Source organism: Rutilus rutilus (assembly GCF_951802725.1).
Source record: "Rutilus rutilus genome assembly, chromosome: 11".
NCBI lineage: Eukaryota > Metazoa > Chordata > Actinopteri > Cypriniformes > Leuciscidae > Rutilus > Rutilus rutilus.
The window spans coordinates 9,266,781-9,283,747 of NC_140216.1; the positions used below are offsets into that span (position 1 = coordinate 9,266,781).

General features: G+C 36.9%; 2 protein-coding genes across 8 annotated transcripts; both read left to right on the top strand.

Annotated features, from left to right (window-relative positions):
- Positions 1 to 55: 55 nt before the first annotated feature.
- rrm2b (ribonucleotide reductase M2 b) lies at positions 56 to 5,036 on the top strand. Its single transcript, XM_084424701.1, has 9 exons — positions 56 to 338; positions 926 to 1,075; positions 2,224 to 2,340; positions 2,443 to 2,576; positions 3,653 to 3,747; positions 3,840 to 3,973; positions 4,133 to 4,237; positions 4,319 to 4,432; positions 4,521 to 5,036. Exons 1-9 carry the CDS (start codon positions 291 to 293, stop codon positions 4,668 to 4,670), a joined length of 1,047 nt encoding a protein of 348 aa, XP_084280827.1. The 5' UTR covers positions 56 to 290; the 3' UTR covers positions 4,671 to 5,036.
- Positions 5,037 to 6,000: 964 nt separating this feature from the next.
- Positions 6,001 to 15,055, top strand: mtdha (metadherin a). 7 transcript variants are annotated; one of them, XM_084424693.1, is made up of 12 exons: positions 6,001 to 6,660; positions 7,227 to 7,358; positions 8,505 to 8,601; positions 8,752 to 8,916; positions 9,066 to 9,113; positions 9,363 to 9,530; positions 9,853 to 9,933; positions 10,051 to 10,134; positions 10,592 to 10,713; positions 11,258 to 11,359; positions 11,464 to 11,578; positions 13,480 to 15,055. In XM_084424693.1, exons 1-12 carry the CDS (start codon positions 6,310 to 6,312, stop codon positions 13,545 to 13,547), a joined length of 1,533 nt encoding a protein of 510 aa, XP_084280819.1. In that variant the 5' UTR covers positions 6,001 to 6,309; the 3' UTR covers positions 13,548 to 15,055. The 7 variants fall into 7 exon arrangements, with proteins under 7 accessions (XP_084280819.1, XP_084280820.1, XP_084280822.1 ...); XM_084424694.1 differs by having other exon boundaries at positions 8,755 to 8,916; XM_084424696.1 differs by having other exon boundaries at positions 8,505 to 8,589.
- The last annotated feature ends 1,912 nt before the right edge of the window (positions 15,056 to 16,967 follow it).

Consider the following 16,967-nt stretch of genomic DNA (forward strand, 5'->3'; position numbering starts at 1 on the left):
AGTAATTTTTGTCTCAATTTTAAAATCCTGTGTGAATGAATTAAACTGCATTACAAAAGGCACCAATATTTTTTTATTTTTTTTCATTGAACTAACTGACGGGTGGTTTTATTTTACATTAATTTTACCTTTACTGAAGAATCGAAAGGGTTAATTTTATACAGAGGAACTGTGGGCTGGAGGAGGAGGAGCGATAAGCGTGTTATTCTTGCTTCAGTTAGTCATTTTCAATGACAGTCGACGTAGAGAGATCGCAGCTTGATCGCTGCTGAACAAAGACGATTATAATCATGAACTCCAGTATAAGCAACACTCCGACGGACATTACGGAATATCAGGTAATAATACAATTATTATGCAGCATTTAAGGACGATTTTACGGCCTTTGAATAAATGTTGAATCTGCCTGCCTGAATATGTGTGTGGCCGTAAGCTTTCATAACCTTTTAGTCTATGTTTCATAACAAAGAGCCTCGCGCACCGTAAAAGGTGACCTTAGCGCTAAATAAAGCGATATTTTATAATAATAAATAAATAAGCGTTAATAGTTAGACAATTTCGAAAGTAGTGTGTGTCATAATGACAGATTCAGTAAAAAGGGTGTTGTGTTGCGAATCGCGAAAGCGATTTGAAAACGTGGTAACTTTGAGTTATGAATAAAGTGAAGTATATAGAGATTATTTGAATATTTATTTTGATATGTTAAAATGTAAATATGGTTGAGAATTGTAATGTTATTAATTATTTAAATCACACGTGAATGAAAATGTCCATTTAAATTTTTCCTAAGCAGATTCGTCATCAGTCCGCCCCACATTACTCAGTCAGTGACTGCTCTGTTTACCTGTTCTCTTTGCGCTTTAATAACGAATAGACTGCAGTGAATAAGTTAAATCCGCTATTAACAGTCATGTTTCTCTTGCAGAATGGTCACAAGGATGTTGACCCAAGCAGTATTGAAGACGAGCCCCTCCTCAGAGAGAACCCCAAACGATTTGTCATTTTCCCCATTCAATATCCAGACATCTGGAAAATGTACAAACAAGCTCAAGCTTCATTCTGGACAGTTGAGGAGGTGAATGTTATTTTTGAATGATCAATTTAATATTAAGATTATAATTTTGGCAAGGGTTTATTGTGATATAAGTCCAAGAATGTGCGTTCACCAAAGCAACCAGGTGTTATTAAAGGTACAGTACACCCAAAAATAAAAATAAAAAATTATTTTAATTTTAAGGCCTATTCTATGATAACTATTCATTTTTAATAATTGTTCAAATTCTGTGAGAATATGGAAGTCCACATCACAACTATAATGATAACGTCCGGTTATTAACGGAATATTCTTCATTAACAGCCAATAAAAATCCACCTAAATTTTAAGAGCTCGAGCATTTAAAACAGCAAAAGACATAACATGTATGCTAGTGGACCGTTGTCGTGACAAATCGGGTCTCTGTTAGGACCCCAAGCATTCCCATTTGCTCAAATTACTTTTAATAACTATTTTTAGCACCTGATCACAATTCCTTTTCATAATACAAAACCATGTTATGATGATAAATGCTGTTTGAAGTTGAACTACGCTATATTGACCATTAATGTCTGTATTATTTAGCTTATGTACTAGCATAGCATACAGATATCCGATTAGCCAGATAGTTTAGTTTATACGCGCAATGCCCTACATTTTATTCACAATCATCTGGAATGTAATTACTGTTAATTTAAGCGTTAAGTATTTCAGTTATAAAAAGAATGTAGTGATATTCAATTATTCACTTAATAGGCTATTAATATTAGGCTATAATTAATAAATAACAGTTTATCAAGTGATGTTATGTTCAATTTGTTTTATTATGCACTGTATAGTAAGCTAAATTAATACCGTTTGTTTGTGCTTAATGTAATAATTAACCCGATTTGTCATGACACGGTAATAACTATAACACTTTAATAATCCTTCTTATTCTTTAAGAATAGGAAAGTCCGCACCACAACTTAACCAATAACGACACAGGGGAATTAACTCAGTATCACTTTCAGAATTATTTTTTCCATCTTATGAATAATAATAAATGTTTAAAACCTGTCCCATTAATGTAAGAATTTACATTATAATGAATTATTATTTTTGGTGATCAGTTCTTTTAATTAAAATGAGTGTTTGCACTTGTCAGTGCTGAATGTGAAACCACTAAACGTTTTAATGGGTTTGTATAGGTGGATTTATCAAAGGACTTGGTTCACTGGGACAGCCTGAAGCCTGAAGAGAAACACTTCATATCCCATATACTGGCTTTCTTTGCAGCAAGTGATGGGATAGTCAACGAGAACCTGGCAAGTGCATCTCCTTCTAACCCACATTAAGATGACGGAAACCAATATAAAATGTAATGAAATAGATGTTTCCAATAAACATAATGTCTTTATTCCTCACAGGTGCAGAGGTTCAGTCAAGAGGTGCAGCTCCCGGAGGCTCGATCCTTCTACGGGTTTCAGATCCTCATCGAGAATGTCCACTCCGAAATGTACAGCATGCTCATCAACACCTACATAAGGGATCTGAAAGAGAGGTGAGATGAAAATGAAGTGTACTTTTGTCAGTTACAGCTTTTAATGTGCTTTCGCACAGGTGACAGGTGCAAGATTCAGTTAAGCAGTTTTTGCGAACATTTTCCTTATGTGGTTTATGAGCCTCAAAACACATCTTAAACACGTTAGAGATATGAAGGTATTGATTGTTCTACTTGTGTTTTATATGAATATCATGAGCAAGATTATAATAGTCTTAAAAACAACTTGTGTTATAAACGTTCATACATACTCGTGACTTAACAACATAAATTGCACCGCCCTTCATGAAATCCAATACTTTTTCTCACTCATTTTGGGGTGCTGATTCCCAAAATTCCACACTTTCTCACATTTTTCTCGCATTTCGTAGCATTTTTTGCTTTCGACAACCATTTGCAAGTTGAAGTCTTGTATTATCCCTTAAAGGAAAGATTAAAATTCTGAAAATTTGTTTCAAGTTGTTTCAAACCTGTATGAATTTCTTTCTTCTGCTGAACATAAAAGAAGATATTTTGAAGAATGTCGGCAACCAAACAGTTGATGTACCCCATTGACTTCAATAGTAGGAAAACAAAACATTATGGAAGTCAATGGGGTTTGATTAACCAACATTCTTCAAAATATCTTTTTTTTGTGTGTTCAGCAGCGTGATTCCTACCTTCCTCTGAATTCTCAGACAATTTTCACATGTGTGACACTATTTTATGCCTAATCCTGATTTCAATCTGAGAATTATGGCCAATGACAGAAGAAGATGCAAACATGAGCCAGAAATATAGAAAATGACAGATTTCGTGAAAAAAGCTAAAAAGAGTATTTGAGCATATTTTTCCACTCCTTTGCAGATTTTAAGTTGAATAATAGGCTGAATTATATGAAACTTTTGACATTTGACTGCTTTTGTTATTATGATAAGTGCATTAAAGCTGAAAAGTCTTCAGCTGAAAAGTTTTTTGAACTCAGCATCATCAAATTAGGTAATATTAGGCTTTTTTTCCCCCCCAAAATCAGCACAAAATGCTTTTTTAATACAATGTAAGGATCCTCTCTAAATCCAAATCTCTTCTTCTTAAAGGGACTATTTGTTTAATGCAATTCAGACCATGCCTCTTGTAAAGCGGAAAGCAGACTGGGCCTTACAGTGGATCTCTGACACAAACTCAACTTTTGGTATGTGGGAAAATTTAATTTTTCCAAATGTATTATTATTATTATTATTAGACTTGATCAACTGCAGCTTTTGCTTATTAATTTATTCTTAGGAGAGCGATTAGTAGCTTTTGCTGCGGTGGAAGGCATCTTCTTCTCTGGATCATTTGCTGCCATCTACTGGTTGAAGAAAAGAGGCCTGATGCCCGGACTCACCTACTCCAATGAACTCATCAGCAGAGATGAGGTTAAAACAGAAATATGATAATGTTATCAGTAGAGGCTTTAAGATAATTAGATCATGGTTTGATCAAAGTGTGTTATCTTGGGTCAATGATACAAATATAGTGGAGATAACAGTGAAAAACTAATCAAGGCTATTGTTGTTTATTCTGAACCTTCACAGGGTCTGCACTGTAATTTCGCCTGTCTAATGTACAGCTACTTGGGGAAAAAACCTTCTGCTGACAGAGTGAATGACATCATCAAAAAAGCTGTGAGCATTGAACAGGTAAGTTCACATTGCTGTGCTCTAGGAATGTGGAATGCATTGTTTCAGGCGTGAATGTAATTTTATTTGTCTTTCCTGAAGGAGTTCCTCACAGAAGCCTTACCGGTCAATTTGATCGGGATGAACTGCTCTCTCATGAAGCAGTACATTGAGTTTGTGGCTGACCGATTGCTAACAGACTTAGGATTGCCCAAAGTCAGTATTTTACCGAGATTGTCTTATGATTTTTGTCTGATCATCTTAATATTTATATAACTGTGCTTTATAATTTATGTCTCAAAAGGTTTACCGTTCAGAAAACCCCTTCGACTTCATGGAGTCAATCTCATTGGAGGGAAAAACAAATTTCTTCGAGAAGCGAGTTGGCGAATACCAGCGACTTGGGGTGATGTCAAACATGGACTGTGAATTCACTCTTGATGCAGATTTCTAACGACGAACTAGAAGAAATTGTATTTATTTATTGGACAGTGTTTTATTACTTTCTACAGAAAAAAAAAGTCGTCAATTGAGGACTTTTTGTTTGTTTTTAAGTCCAAGCTGGAAATGAAAAATGAACAGTTGACTTTTCAAGTTTTGTTTTATTTAGGTTTTTATTTTTATGAAAATGATGGACTCCATGTTACACAGACAGGCAGAAAACAAATTATGGGTTTTCATAAGCAGAAACAAAACAAATATTTTGCAGTGTAAATCTTTCAGAATTTCAGATATGTTTTAGATTAAAACATAAATATTGATTCTTGTGTCAATATTTGAGGTTTATATTACAATAAAAGTTTGTCAAATGAGCTTATAAGATGTCGGCTGCAAGAAATTTGTCTGGGTGCGAATAGAAACTGTGGACAGCTAAGAAAAATAAAAAAACTGTAAAAAAAAATATTAAAGAACAGAAAAAAATAGAAGAAATACAAAGAAAGAAGTAAATATATAGAGAGCCACTTTGTAGATAGGTTGGTACGCCATGTAATTTTCATTTTTAATATCAAGATTTTAGATTAAAGGTATTGCTTTTTTTCTCTCAACCTAACAGATTGATTGAACTAAAACCATGATTTTTGTTTGTAGCTAGTTGCCTACATAGACAGCATTTTGGACATCTTAAAGGGATAGTTCACCCAAAAATGAAAATTCTGTCATCATTTACACCCACCCCCAAGTTGTTCCAACCGTTTTGGAATTTCTTTCTTCTGCTGAACCCAAAAGAAGATATTTTGACCAAACAGTTGATGGACCCCATTGACTTCCATAGTATGAAAAAAACGGGGCCCATCAACTGTTTGGTTACTGACATTCTTCAAAATATCTTCTTTTGTGACCAGCAGAAGAAAGAAATTAATACAGATTTGGAACATCTTGAGAATGAGGAAATTACACACAAAAAATTGGGTGAACTTTAACTTGAGTGGACTTTGAACGCGTTCAGGGTTAAGAGAACCGAGAACCTGATCTTATTCAGAACCGGTTAAATATTTCGCAATTGATTAATCGATTACACTGTACAAAATGACATGTAAATCAAAGACTTTCGGATCCGTAAATGTATCTTGAAAGTGATTCCGCAGAATATAGCCTACTCTTGAGATTGTTTAGTCGGATTTGTTTGACTTTTTAATGAATCATAACCATTTATGAATCTATGAATTAGATTTATTTCACTTTTATGTATTTATTTTTGTGTTATATTTTCTGCTGAAATCGGAAATGATCTCATAATTTGATCTCATAGGCATAATTTAAAAGAAAAAAATATACTTTTTTTCCCCCGCAAAAGTAATAGCAGTTGAGCTACGACATAACTCGTTCAGATAAACCAGAATCGGAACTAGAATATTTACATTCCGTTCGATTTCCTTCTCTTTGATTTCCAGTCCAACAATGCAGCGCCCTCATATGACGCCCGAAAGTGTTGTCTAGGTAGCCAGATCGATAGGTATTGAGACACAACTATCATGTAAGAAAGCAAGCAATTCTAAAGCCACTCCCTCCTGCCGTTCACTGACTCTCTCCCGCTGCCAGCAGCAGGAGCTCATTATTCGTCTCTTCGTGCGGTTCTTGTCCGCTTGCTTAAAATGGACCAGGACTGGCGAACTTTAGCCACACAGCGAGCCGAATACGTGTCCGACCGTATCCGCGGGCTGCTGTCCTCCGGCCTGGATTTCCTCCGAGCCGAGCTGGGGGTTGAGCTGGGGATAAAGCCGGAGCAGTATCCGTCGTGGCTGATTCTGAGCACGGCTCTTATCGGGCTGATTGTGCTGGTGGTGCTCGCGGCCTGTGGACGGAGGAAGCGCCGAGCGGTCCCTGTTACGGTGAGTCCCAGCACCGTCGCCGAGATCCCGGTCAAGACCGCCCTGCCACCGAAGACTGTGAAGACCGAGCCGAGCGAACCGAAGAAGAAGAACAAAAAGAAAGCGTCCGATAAGGTAAGCGGCCTGTGATCGTGATTTCCCAGAGCCAATGGCTGTTATCTCAAAACCAAGACAACTGCCTTCCTAGACAGCTCTTTTGGGCACTTATGTGACACCCGAATTTAACATAGATAGGCATCTTGTTAAGGTTTTGAGATGCAGTCCTATAAATCATATGCAACATGTTAGAGATTAGCACGAGTAACTGCTAACGTGCTAACCTGTCAAAACCAGTTAGAAACCGCTGTTTATATAGAAATCTTTTCCCTATCTAAATGATTTCATTCTAAATTGTTTATCGTCCCCTTTAAGTTTAAATGAACAAATCAGGCGTTGTTATTACATTCCGAGTGTCGTGCTACAAGAGACACGAAGGCGATATAAGAGCCACGTAGCACTGTAGAGCTGACCGGTTAACTCACGCTTTCATAACTTTCGGTTTTGCTAAACACCACCTTTTGTAAGGCTTGCGCACATTGTGACAGTTTTCGTGCCCTAAGGGAAGTTTTCAAGCACTGTCAGTTCATAGAGGAAGGAAATGTGGAGTTTGTTGGTTTGTAACTGTCATGTGCTCGCAACAGAAGGCCCAGGCGAATGGACAGACGGTGGCTGAACCTCAGCAGGAAATTAAAGTCACCGAGGAGAAGAAGAAGAAACCCCCTCCTTCACCAGCACCAGCACCAGTTCTAGCACAGACACCTGCTGATACAAAGGTTGTTCCACCTAGTATTCATTCTGGTTTCATAGAGGAAGTCTATTGGGTTGTTTATATATTTGTAGTAACAATAACTGCAGTAGTATTTAAGGCATTTTGGCAGCTACTTTAGAAAAGGGTGGTTTGCTCTTAAATGGCAAAACAGTTTGAAAAACATTTTTTCTAACATCATTAAGCAAAATTATGCAATGATTTATCTTTTGCGAATGTTTATGCGGAACTTTGAGATAAAAAAACTTTATGTACCTACATTTCATTTAATTATTAACCGACATAAGAAATTTGTGAACGTACAAATGTCCTGTTAAATTATTGAAATATTAACTAAAAATCTTGTGGGGTACATCAAGTGAATTTTTCATGTCATCCCATTCCCTGCACTACAGACTTGCATTCTGCTCACTGATCTCTATACAAAACATTATAGATATATAATGTTATATATATGCTTGACATTAACACCCGTGTAGTGGCGTGTAATGCAGTCACTACCTAATATACCTGCTTCCAAGTTATGAGATAATATAAAAAATATCTAGTTTTTCCCTATGGTATCTATGTCAAAATTGTTGCCAGTGAAAATACTGAGTGACTAGTAAATTTGGAAAACTGCTAGCCACCGTAGCTGATATTATCCCTATAAGCCCTGGATATTATCTATATTAGTTCGCTCCTTCCACAGTGTTTCAAATGTACACCCCTTCCAACGCTTGTAAATATGACTTCGCTTGTTCATTCTTGTGCTCAGAACTATTTCTAACTCCACTTCAAGGGCACATTAAAGCTAATTGTATAGCCCATTTCTGAAAGTTAGTTTGACTCTTTTGCTCAGTAGTGCTCTGAACGTTTGCATCAGCCTTGGTTCAGTCTGTAAACAGTGATTGAGAGAGAGGTCGGGTGTCAGTATCAGGCTGTAATTTGATAATGCAGATACAGCAAATGTAGGGTACATCCAGGGGGGAAACTATGTACTTTGTCCCAAGGCCTCAAACTTTAGGCATAGGTTTTTTTCAAGACCAAATAAGCTTTTTAAGATATCTTAATGTGTCTGAAATGGCATTTTGTATCTGTAGTAAATGTGAGAATAAGAAGCTTTCTTACTTGTCAGGAAGTTGTAAATGAGTGTTGTTTGGTTCCTATGTAGACCAAGAAAAACAAGAAGAAACCAAAACCAGAGGTGAAGCCAACCAAAGCCGTTTCCTCCACCGATGGCAAGGAACCCGATGAAGGTATGAAACTAGGTAACCAAACTGTAGTGGCAACTTCACTTTTTCAGTATGACAATTGTTTGTTGGTAATCAGACTTAGAAGTTGAAATGCAAAATATCTTGCTTAAATACATTCAAATGAGCTGCTTTGAGAAGGTTCTTTTTCAGTATGACTGTGTTTAGCAGGTGCTTGGGAAACCAAGGTCAGTAATCGAGAGAAACGTCAGCAGCGCAAAAAGGAGAAGGGCCCTGGCGACAGCTCTGGGAGCCCTGAAGCTGGAGATCATGCCAGCCAGAAAGTGGAGCAACCTGTGGTTACAGCCACAGCTGGCACCAAGAAGAACAAAGGTACGCCTTTCCTTTGAATCCTTTTTTTAGATTTTACTGGGCACATTTCTGTGCTGATGGCATTGAAGAAAATGTTAATACACAGGGGTTTCCTTTAAGACGCAAAGTATTTTTAGTCATTAGAGATCTTTTTCTTTGACTTATTGTAGAGTCATCACGTGCCAAGGCTGGGAAGGGTGACGTCATCACAGCCCCAGGTAAAAAAACAACAACACATTTAATTTACAGAATAAAAAATCTGTGATCATTCCTCTTTTTCTGTGTTAAGTGTAGTAAAATATTTAAAGATAATATAATAGACTTTTATTGTCAGCTAATAGAACTTCATTTAAGTTGTAGTTATATTTCAAAACATTACGGTTGTTACTGTATTTTTGATCAAACAACCCAAAGCTTTGAACGGTGTTACTCAGAATATACCTTACAAATATCACCTTTTTCTTTAGTGACGTCTAACTGTAATGATGTGAACTCTGTTAACGGGGGAGGGTTGATGGAGGAGCCTGTGAAGTCAACGCAAACAAGCGCTTTAAACAACGAGAAGTGGTCTACTGGGAGAAAGACCCTTGGGCAAAAGAACCGTGATAACGCCACCTGGAAACTAGAGCCAGAAGGTAATAGATCACAGTTGTTTATGACCCAGCCTTGAGTTTGTAACGGTTACAGCTGCAATTGAGGGTTTTTAGCTTTCAGATAATTGTGACAGAGCTTGGAGTTTCTGTAGTAAATGATTAGATGGTAGTTCCAATGAATTCAAACCTTTGGGTTATTACACTTTACTTAATTTTATATTAAGATGTTTAGCATAGTAACAACACCTTTATCACAGTACTTTATATTTTGCAAATGAGCAGTTGACTAAAATTTGGTTTATCAAGGAATATTGTTCAATTTTACAGCCGCTGTGGATAAACATGCTGTCTTATTATTTGTCAGGGGCATGGACTAGTTTTGATGGAAAAATTAAGGCAGAACCAAACCCAGTGAACTTAACGATGCTTAGACTGAACCCATCAGGTATGTGTAACCTTTTATTTTCACTAAGAGGACGTTCTTGTGAGGAGCACATCATTTTGTCCTTGTATGCTAATAAACACTACAAGTATTAATCATCTTTTCCCATGTGTTTTACAGGTGGAGAGACTCGGCCTAAATCAAGCATTGAAATTGGGAAATGGGACAATCCACCCACCCCTGACAATGAATGGTCCAGCTCCAGTAAGATCAAAACTTATATAGACTCAGAAATGAGAGACAGTATTTTCTAGATAAAATTTTAATACAAAAGATCGGTTTGTGGTCAGTAAGATTTAAAAAAAGAAAAATCACCAAGGCTGCATTTATTTGATCCAAAATAAATCTTCAGTGTCACATGATCCTTCAGAAATCATTCTAATATGCTGATTTGGTGCTCAAGAAACATTTATGATTATTATTAATGTTAAAAACAGTTGTGCTGCCTAATATTTGTGTGGAAACTGTGATACATATTTTTTCAAGATACTTTGATGAATAGAAAGTTCAAAAGAACAGAATTAGAAATCTTTACTGACACTTGATGAATTCACTGTGTCCTTGCTGAAAAAATGAAAAATCATATTGACCCCAAACTTCTTAATGATAGTGTATATCATAAAGGACTATTAACATTTCCTGTGTCTCCGTATGATTTCAGATGGTCTTTCCGCCGTGGACCCGAGCTCGGACTGGAACGCTCCAGCTGAGATATGGGGGAATTATGAGCCCAAAGTCGATGCTCCTGTTTTGAAAGAGATTCCGGTTTCCAACCCACTTGTGGTATAAAAAACAGTTATAATTTGGGGTGTGCAGTGGAGCCAATATTTGGATATGTATCTGTAAAAATCTCTAAAAGATTTCAATCTGTATTTAGATAAAACCGGAAGTGGGTGGGGATTTAACCAGAAGCTAAAATTAACTGGGAAGACGGTTTAAAAATCTAATTCTGATCTCAATAAATAAATATCTTCTAATTATAATACTGAATGTTAAATAAAGAAAAGTTGTTTTTACGTACTTTAACTTTATGTACGTGCTGGACTCTATGTAAAATGGCTGCTTAGAGAACATGGAAATTGAACGAAAATATTCAGTGGTTAAAAATCACAAAAACTACTTTTACTATGCATACAAATGCAACTCGGCTATTTGGCTGTGTCTGCTGAATATTTTTTCTATTATTCGGTTGAATTCATTATTCGTTTTGAAGCCATTATCTGTGCCTTTCCTATTAAGGTATTTGGCTTTGGGCACATTCCTAGTTATAATTTTATAATTGTACTTTTAGTAGATTTTTCTAAATGTTTGTTCGTTCTGGTTGCAGGAATCAAATGATGACAAGGACCAGGCAGATCCTGCAGGAGGTGGAAAATCTAAGAGACGAAAGAAAAAGAAGAGACCAGAGGATGAGGGTTCAACCGCTGAGGTAAAAATCGTGTTTTAATAAACCGAGAATCGACACGTCAACACTTAAACGTCAACACTTTGTGAATTCTGCATGACTGACCAAATTGTATGTTCCTCTTCAAGGTGACTCAAGAAGGTTCTGCTCCTGCAGAGAAGAGCGTGACTGTCAAGCTTCATCCTCCTCATGTTCCAAAGGATGAGGGATCCAAGCAAAACATCCCTCCACAGTCGTCTTCAAGTGAGTATATCACAAATGAAATGGTGAATCTAGTGAGATTGTTTAAAGGATGTGTATGTGTAATATTTCTGAGGATCTATTGACAGAAATGCAATATAAGATCCATAACTATGTTTTCAGTGGTGTAATGAACCGTTATGTTTTTATTACCTTAGAATGAGTCATTTATATCTACATAACCGCGGGCACCCCCTTCTATGAAGGCCGACATATCGTGACGTCATGTTTCTACCGTAGCCGACAGCGAACAAACAACGTTACAGAGCGCGTTTCGTCACTTACTTGAATGAGAAGCAGCAGAAAAAGACGCAGCAGAATACTCAGGTTGTGCCTGACTCTGCAAACGTGGAGAAAAACATGCTGTCTGAATGACGCCTCGGACATCGTAACGTTAGCTATTTCGATTTGATTTGAGCAGAGGAGGTAATCATGGAGAGGAAGAGGCGATCTAAAGCTTGGCTTTATTTTACTAAACGAGACAAATTATGCCATTTGCAATAACAGGGTTTTTCCTTCATTGAAACTTGTTTTAGCGCCTGCCAAAGCGAATTTTTGTGTGAATTGTGCTAAATAAGTTGCCTTATCTTCTCTGAAAAGCGTTCCGGACATTCAGCTGACATAAAACAACACTTTAATTAAACGAAAAAAACTATCCAGTGATGAAATGTTTTCTGTGTTGACGCCAGACCGTAAATAAGGTTCTATTTATTACATAAATTACATTAAAAAGTACAGTTTGCTTACTCAAGCTTAAGCTTTAAAATAAATAAAACCACTTGTTTTTAGTCCGCATATGACTACATTTTTCCACACAGTGCTATCAATAATCGATAAGAGAATCGTTAAAGAATCGGATCGATAAGTAGAATCGTCAGTGGCATTGATATTGATCAAATCTTATCAATTCCCATCCCTAGTAAAGTCATTGAATAAAAGACTAACACAATGATGAACAAGTAAAAATAACAATCGCAATAACATGTGGTTTTACTGAATAATTATGTAAATATAATTGAATATAAAATATAATATAAAGAAACCTCATTGCTTGACTTGCTACTTTCTGCTGACTCAGACGACGACATCTTCCGATCCTACGTCGGCCACCGTAGCTTCTCCTTCGAGTTTGCAATTTGAAGGATAAGCCATGAGTGACTGGCTGTTTGCAATTCGCAAATCTCACCACTAGATGCCGCTAAAAATGACACACTGCACCTTTAAAGAGGGCATATTAGGCTTTTTTTAGTATGTGATGTCCCTGTTTACAAAGCACAAAGTCCACTCTAAAGGGAAGTATTCTCTATATCAGTAAACACTGTTTCTGAACACCCTGGAACACCTTGAGTTTTCTTTCGGGAACATGTACGACATAATAATCCTCATTTAAATAATTTCTCTCCAAAGCATATTGGGAAAAAAAGGAGTGAGACCTAGTTGAGTTGATCAAAGCATTGACCAATCATAACACACTGGTCCAGCTGACCAATCAGAGCACATTGCCCTTTTCGCCAGGAGGGGCTTCATGGAGACAGGAACTAAACAGAGCATTTCTGACAGATTGAAAAGAGAGATCCTGCATCAATGTGAAATATGTAAAAAGAGGGTTTTTTTTTTTTTTACATTCAAGCATAAAAACACATTCTATTAGACCCCAAAAACAGAATTAATACATTGTAAAACGGCGTAATTAGTCCTCTTTATCATCAATATAATGTGTGAGGTAAATGCATTTTACCACATACAGGTCCAAAAGCCTGAGACCAGTATTTCTCCCCACAAAAAAAAAAAAACATAAATAAAACTTTAAGTCCTAGATTTTCAGATTTGGCTTTTGGATGCTATATAATTACATTAATAATGTATGATAATCTTGCTGATTTATTTATTTTTTGCTCCCACAGAGAAATCTGATCAGAATTGGGAACCACCGAAGCAAGTTCAGAAGAAAAAGGCCAGGAGAGAAACATGAACTGTGAATAAAATCCAGGAAAGCTTATGCAAATAGATTGTTTATGCAATAATTCCACAGTACAGAATTTTATACTGAAAAAGACTGTGCTTTTAAAATAAAATCCAAAATAGAAACAAAACTGAGTTGGAAGAACTCAGCAAAAAAAAAAAAATGAAATGAAAGAATGAAAACTATAGAGTAAAAGGTGAGCAGTCCGTGGGCTGGAACACTACTTATGTGCACTATTACGCCACACTGAGGTTTGTTAATATCAGACATGCTTTCAGTGGAGCAAAAAACATTCATGATCATTATTTTCCAACAGATGCTTAATTGATTTTGAACTTGGAGGGTTGATATCATTTGGGAAATCGACTTTCTTTCCATCTATTACTGTTCCTGTGGCACTTTAGTTGTGCTGAATTGCACTTTGCCGTCCAGCAGTTTCTGAAGTGTTGCAGTTGCTGTTAGAAGCCACAGACAGGCGCTGTGAGCCCGCGTCTCCTCCAGCAGTTCTTCTGTGAGGTGAATTACTGTAATCCTCTAGATCGCTGTGGTGGAAAACCAGAGAACGGTTATATTACAGAGAACCTTTTTTTAATGCTAAACCTATTTTCTTAGAGCCTTTCATCCATCCTGAGTATATGTATTTTACCCATGTAACTGGGTATGTGGATCTTGGAGATGTTTAGAGTTACAACTCTTTCCTTTTTAATCAACTACTAGTTGACTCTAATGCTTTATTTCCTGCAAACTAAAGTAGAAAAAGCCACGCCATATGTATAGAACTATAAGGGCTTTTTTTATATGGTAAAACTCTTTGTAATTGCACTGTGCTGAAGGTTGTAAAATACCAAGTGTATTTACTTTTTTTTTTTGTTTCTTGCACAATGTGAACATTACATTTTTGTTCATGTTTGTTCTGACTGAGTAAGTTAGTAGGTTTATGTGATTTTGATTGGGAAAGTTGATGATGATTAGCGCAGCTTTAATTCCATGACACTAAAACAGTATCAGTATCAGGAATCTGTTGCCTTAATCTATACTTAATAGTGTATGCTTTCTGTTCTCTTCCTCATTTTCAAGTCTTTTTAGCAGGTTTGGCATTACCTTTCCTTTCAGATTTGATTGATGTCAGTGTTGCACTTGCATGAACTTAACCATTTATATAGTGATGAACAACGTCCTGATTCTCTGTCCACTTGTGCAAGTACCACTCACTGTAAATAGGCTTTAATGAATGATGATGATGATGAATGGATGTGGGAGGGGAGGGGGGATAAAATGCTTATTCATATTTGGGTTGACTTAGTGGTGTTTTGCCCATGGTTGTTTTGTAAATTTCAGTAGATTATGTGTCTCAGAGGGACTCTGGTCTAGCATCGGATGCCTGCCTTAGTTTATCATTCTAGAGGTTACTCAAACTGTATTTCTACAAATTTATGGATTTAAGAATGATCATGTTTACTTAAGTCAATGCAATATTTCTATGTTGATTTGTTAAATAAAAGAAGATTGCTTATTGAGCTGCTGATTTGTTAAATAAAAGAAAATGCCGTTTGGGCTCATCTTGTAGTCTTAAACCCTAAAGTGTATTTATTTTGTTATATTTAAGAAATGTAATGTTATAGTTTAAAAGTATCCAATCTGCTTAAAAACCCCACAGCAAAGTCATAACATTTTCATGCAGAATTGCAGTTAGTCGTTTTATTTGAATTGTTATCAGTCGTTTCTAAATCCATCTTTAGACTGCAAACACAGCACAATGTGTCTTTATTTATACATCAATATTTGGGTTGATAACATTTCTAACGTCAATTTTGCTGCATTGCAAGCACTGGTATTTAAAGGTAGCCTACACTCAGTAACTTTTTTTTGGACACAATTAACCAAATTTTAAAACGAGTCAATACATCAATTTTATTCCAAAACGTGTTGTCTTGCCCTCATTCACTATGGTGATATTATAAATGTTTATATTTTAGACCTGAAGGAATGGTTTTCGCGGAAAAATACGTCCATAAGTCAGCGAGAAATCTTAAAGGGGTGGTTGATTATGATTTCACTTTTCTAACTTTAGTGTGTAATGTTGCTGTTTGAGCATAAACAACATCTGCAAAGTTCAAAGGAAGATATTTGCTTTCCTCCCATCTAGCGGTGAAATTGTTTATGGCTACCAACTGAATATTACCAGAGCCCGTCTACGGAGAGCCTGCCCACTCCCTATTAAGTCCTATTGTACCGAATTTTGGTTGTAGTTCCACCAGAGTTCCACTGGGGGCGATCGACCATGAGTACTGAATGAATGGGAGTCTATGGGGCTAGACGGCTAAATTTGCCTCTTTCACCCGACTGCCGTTGAGAAATCTCAGATTCGATAGTAGGTTTTGCAAGTTCAACATGGGTTATAGGTCGAAAGTTGAATGAACGAGTACTTATGTCCTTTCGATTTCTTACAGGTTGAGTTGTTGTTGCCCATAACACGCTAGCATTCTGCTAATGAACGCTGATTGGTCAGTGAAGGACTGATTACGACCAGAGATACCGCTTGATGGCATCTTGGCATCCAAAGCGGGACCAGAAACAAACAAAACAAAAACTCTTCTAGCACGTGTATTTACCTGTGTCAGCTGTGTTGTCGATGCCTCGAGTGAAAAGAAAATGCAGAGCGCGAAAGCACCAGAGTGACTGAAGGATTGCCGTAAAGCAGTATCTCTGGTCGTACGATGTGTATGACGTGACGTCATTGACACTTTAAAAGACTTTTTAAAGCAAATAAGTGACTCTAAAAAATCTAACACCCAGCAATGTGTAATTTCTTTGCATCTCCTTTCGAATACAATATTCAAATTACTAGACAAAAAATTATATCCTGAGAAAAGTGGATTTTGATGGGTATACTGCCATAGACCTCCATTCATTCTGCACTCGTCCTGTGAGCGCCCTCATATGGAATCAGAGTGGAACTGCAATCATTTCAGAAGCCGGAAGTGTACTGAGAGTGAAACTTCTCGCCTTAATAGACATTCTCTGATATTACTTTCTAGCCCCTCCCATTCCGAGGGCGTTTTAACTCCTACGGTGGCCGTATTATTTCAAATCTGCCGGCAGTCGCGAGTAATCTCCCCCTCGCATTCGTAAAAACGCGAAAAGCGAAGCTTGAATTTCCAGGTATGTCCCTCTTTGGCTAATGTATTTTCAAGATGGAGGCGCAACATGGCTGCCGCCATTCGAGCGACTCGCTCGTATGTATTCTAAATGGCAGATTCTACGCTTACGAGAATACTTGATTAGTTGGTAGAAGTAATTACACATTAATGAGCACATATCATTTTGAAAGAACAAAGTGTTTTTTGCTAAGTATCAACTTAAAAAATTACACAGTGTAGCTTTAAAGAAATCGTCTTTTAAGGACTACAACAAACAGCTGGTAGGGAC

What these genes read in the sequence shown, in the direction of transcription:
- rrm2b (XM_084424701.1), top strand. Translation starts at nt 291, where the DNA reads ATGAACTCCAGTATAAGCAACACTCCGACGGACATTACGGAATATCAG. An exon ending in CGGACATTACGGAATATCAG is followed by an intron (nt 339 to 925) that starts GTAATAATACAA and finishes TTTCTCTTGCAG; the next exon opens with AATGGTCACAAGGATGTTGA. An exon ending in AACTCATCAGCAGAGATGAG is followed by an intron (nt 3,974 to 4,132) that starts GTTAAAACAGAA and finishes GAACCTTCACAG; the next exon opens with GGTCTGCACTGTAATTTCGC.
- mtdha (XM_084424693.1), top strand. Translation starts at nt 6,310, where the DNA reads ATGGACCAGGACTGGCGAACTTTAGCCACACAGCGAGCCGAATACGTG. An exon ending in AGACACCTGCTGATACAAAG is followed by an intron (nt 7,359 to 8,504) that starts GTTGTTCCACCT and finishes GTTCCTATGTAG; the next exon opens with ACCAAGAAAAACAAGAAGAA. An exon ending in CAATGAATGGTCCAGCTCCA is followed by an intron (nt 10,135 to 10,591) that starts GTAAGATCAAAA and finishes GTATGATTTCAG; the next exon opens with ATGGTCTTTCCGCCGTGGAC.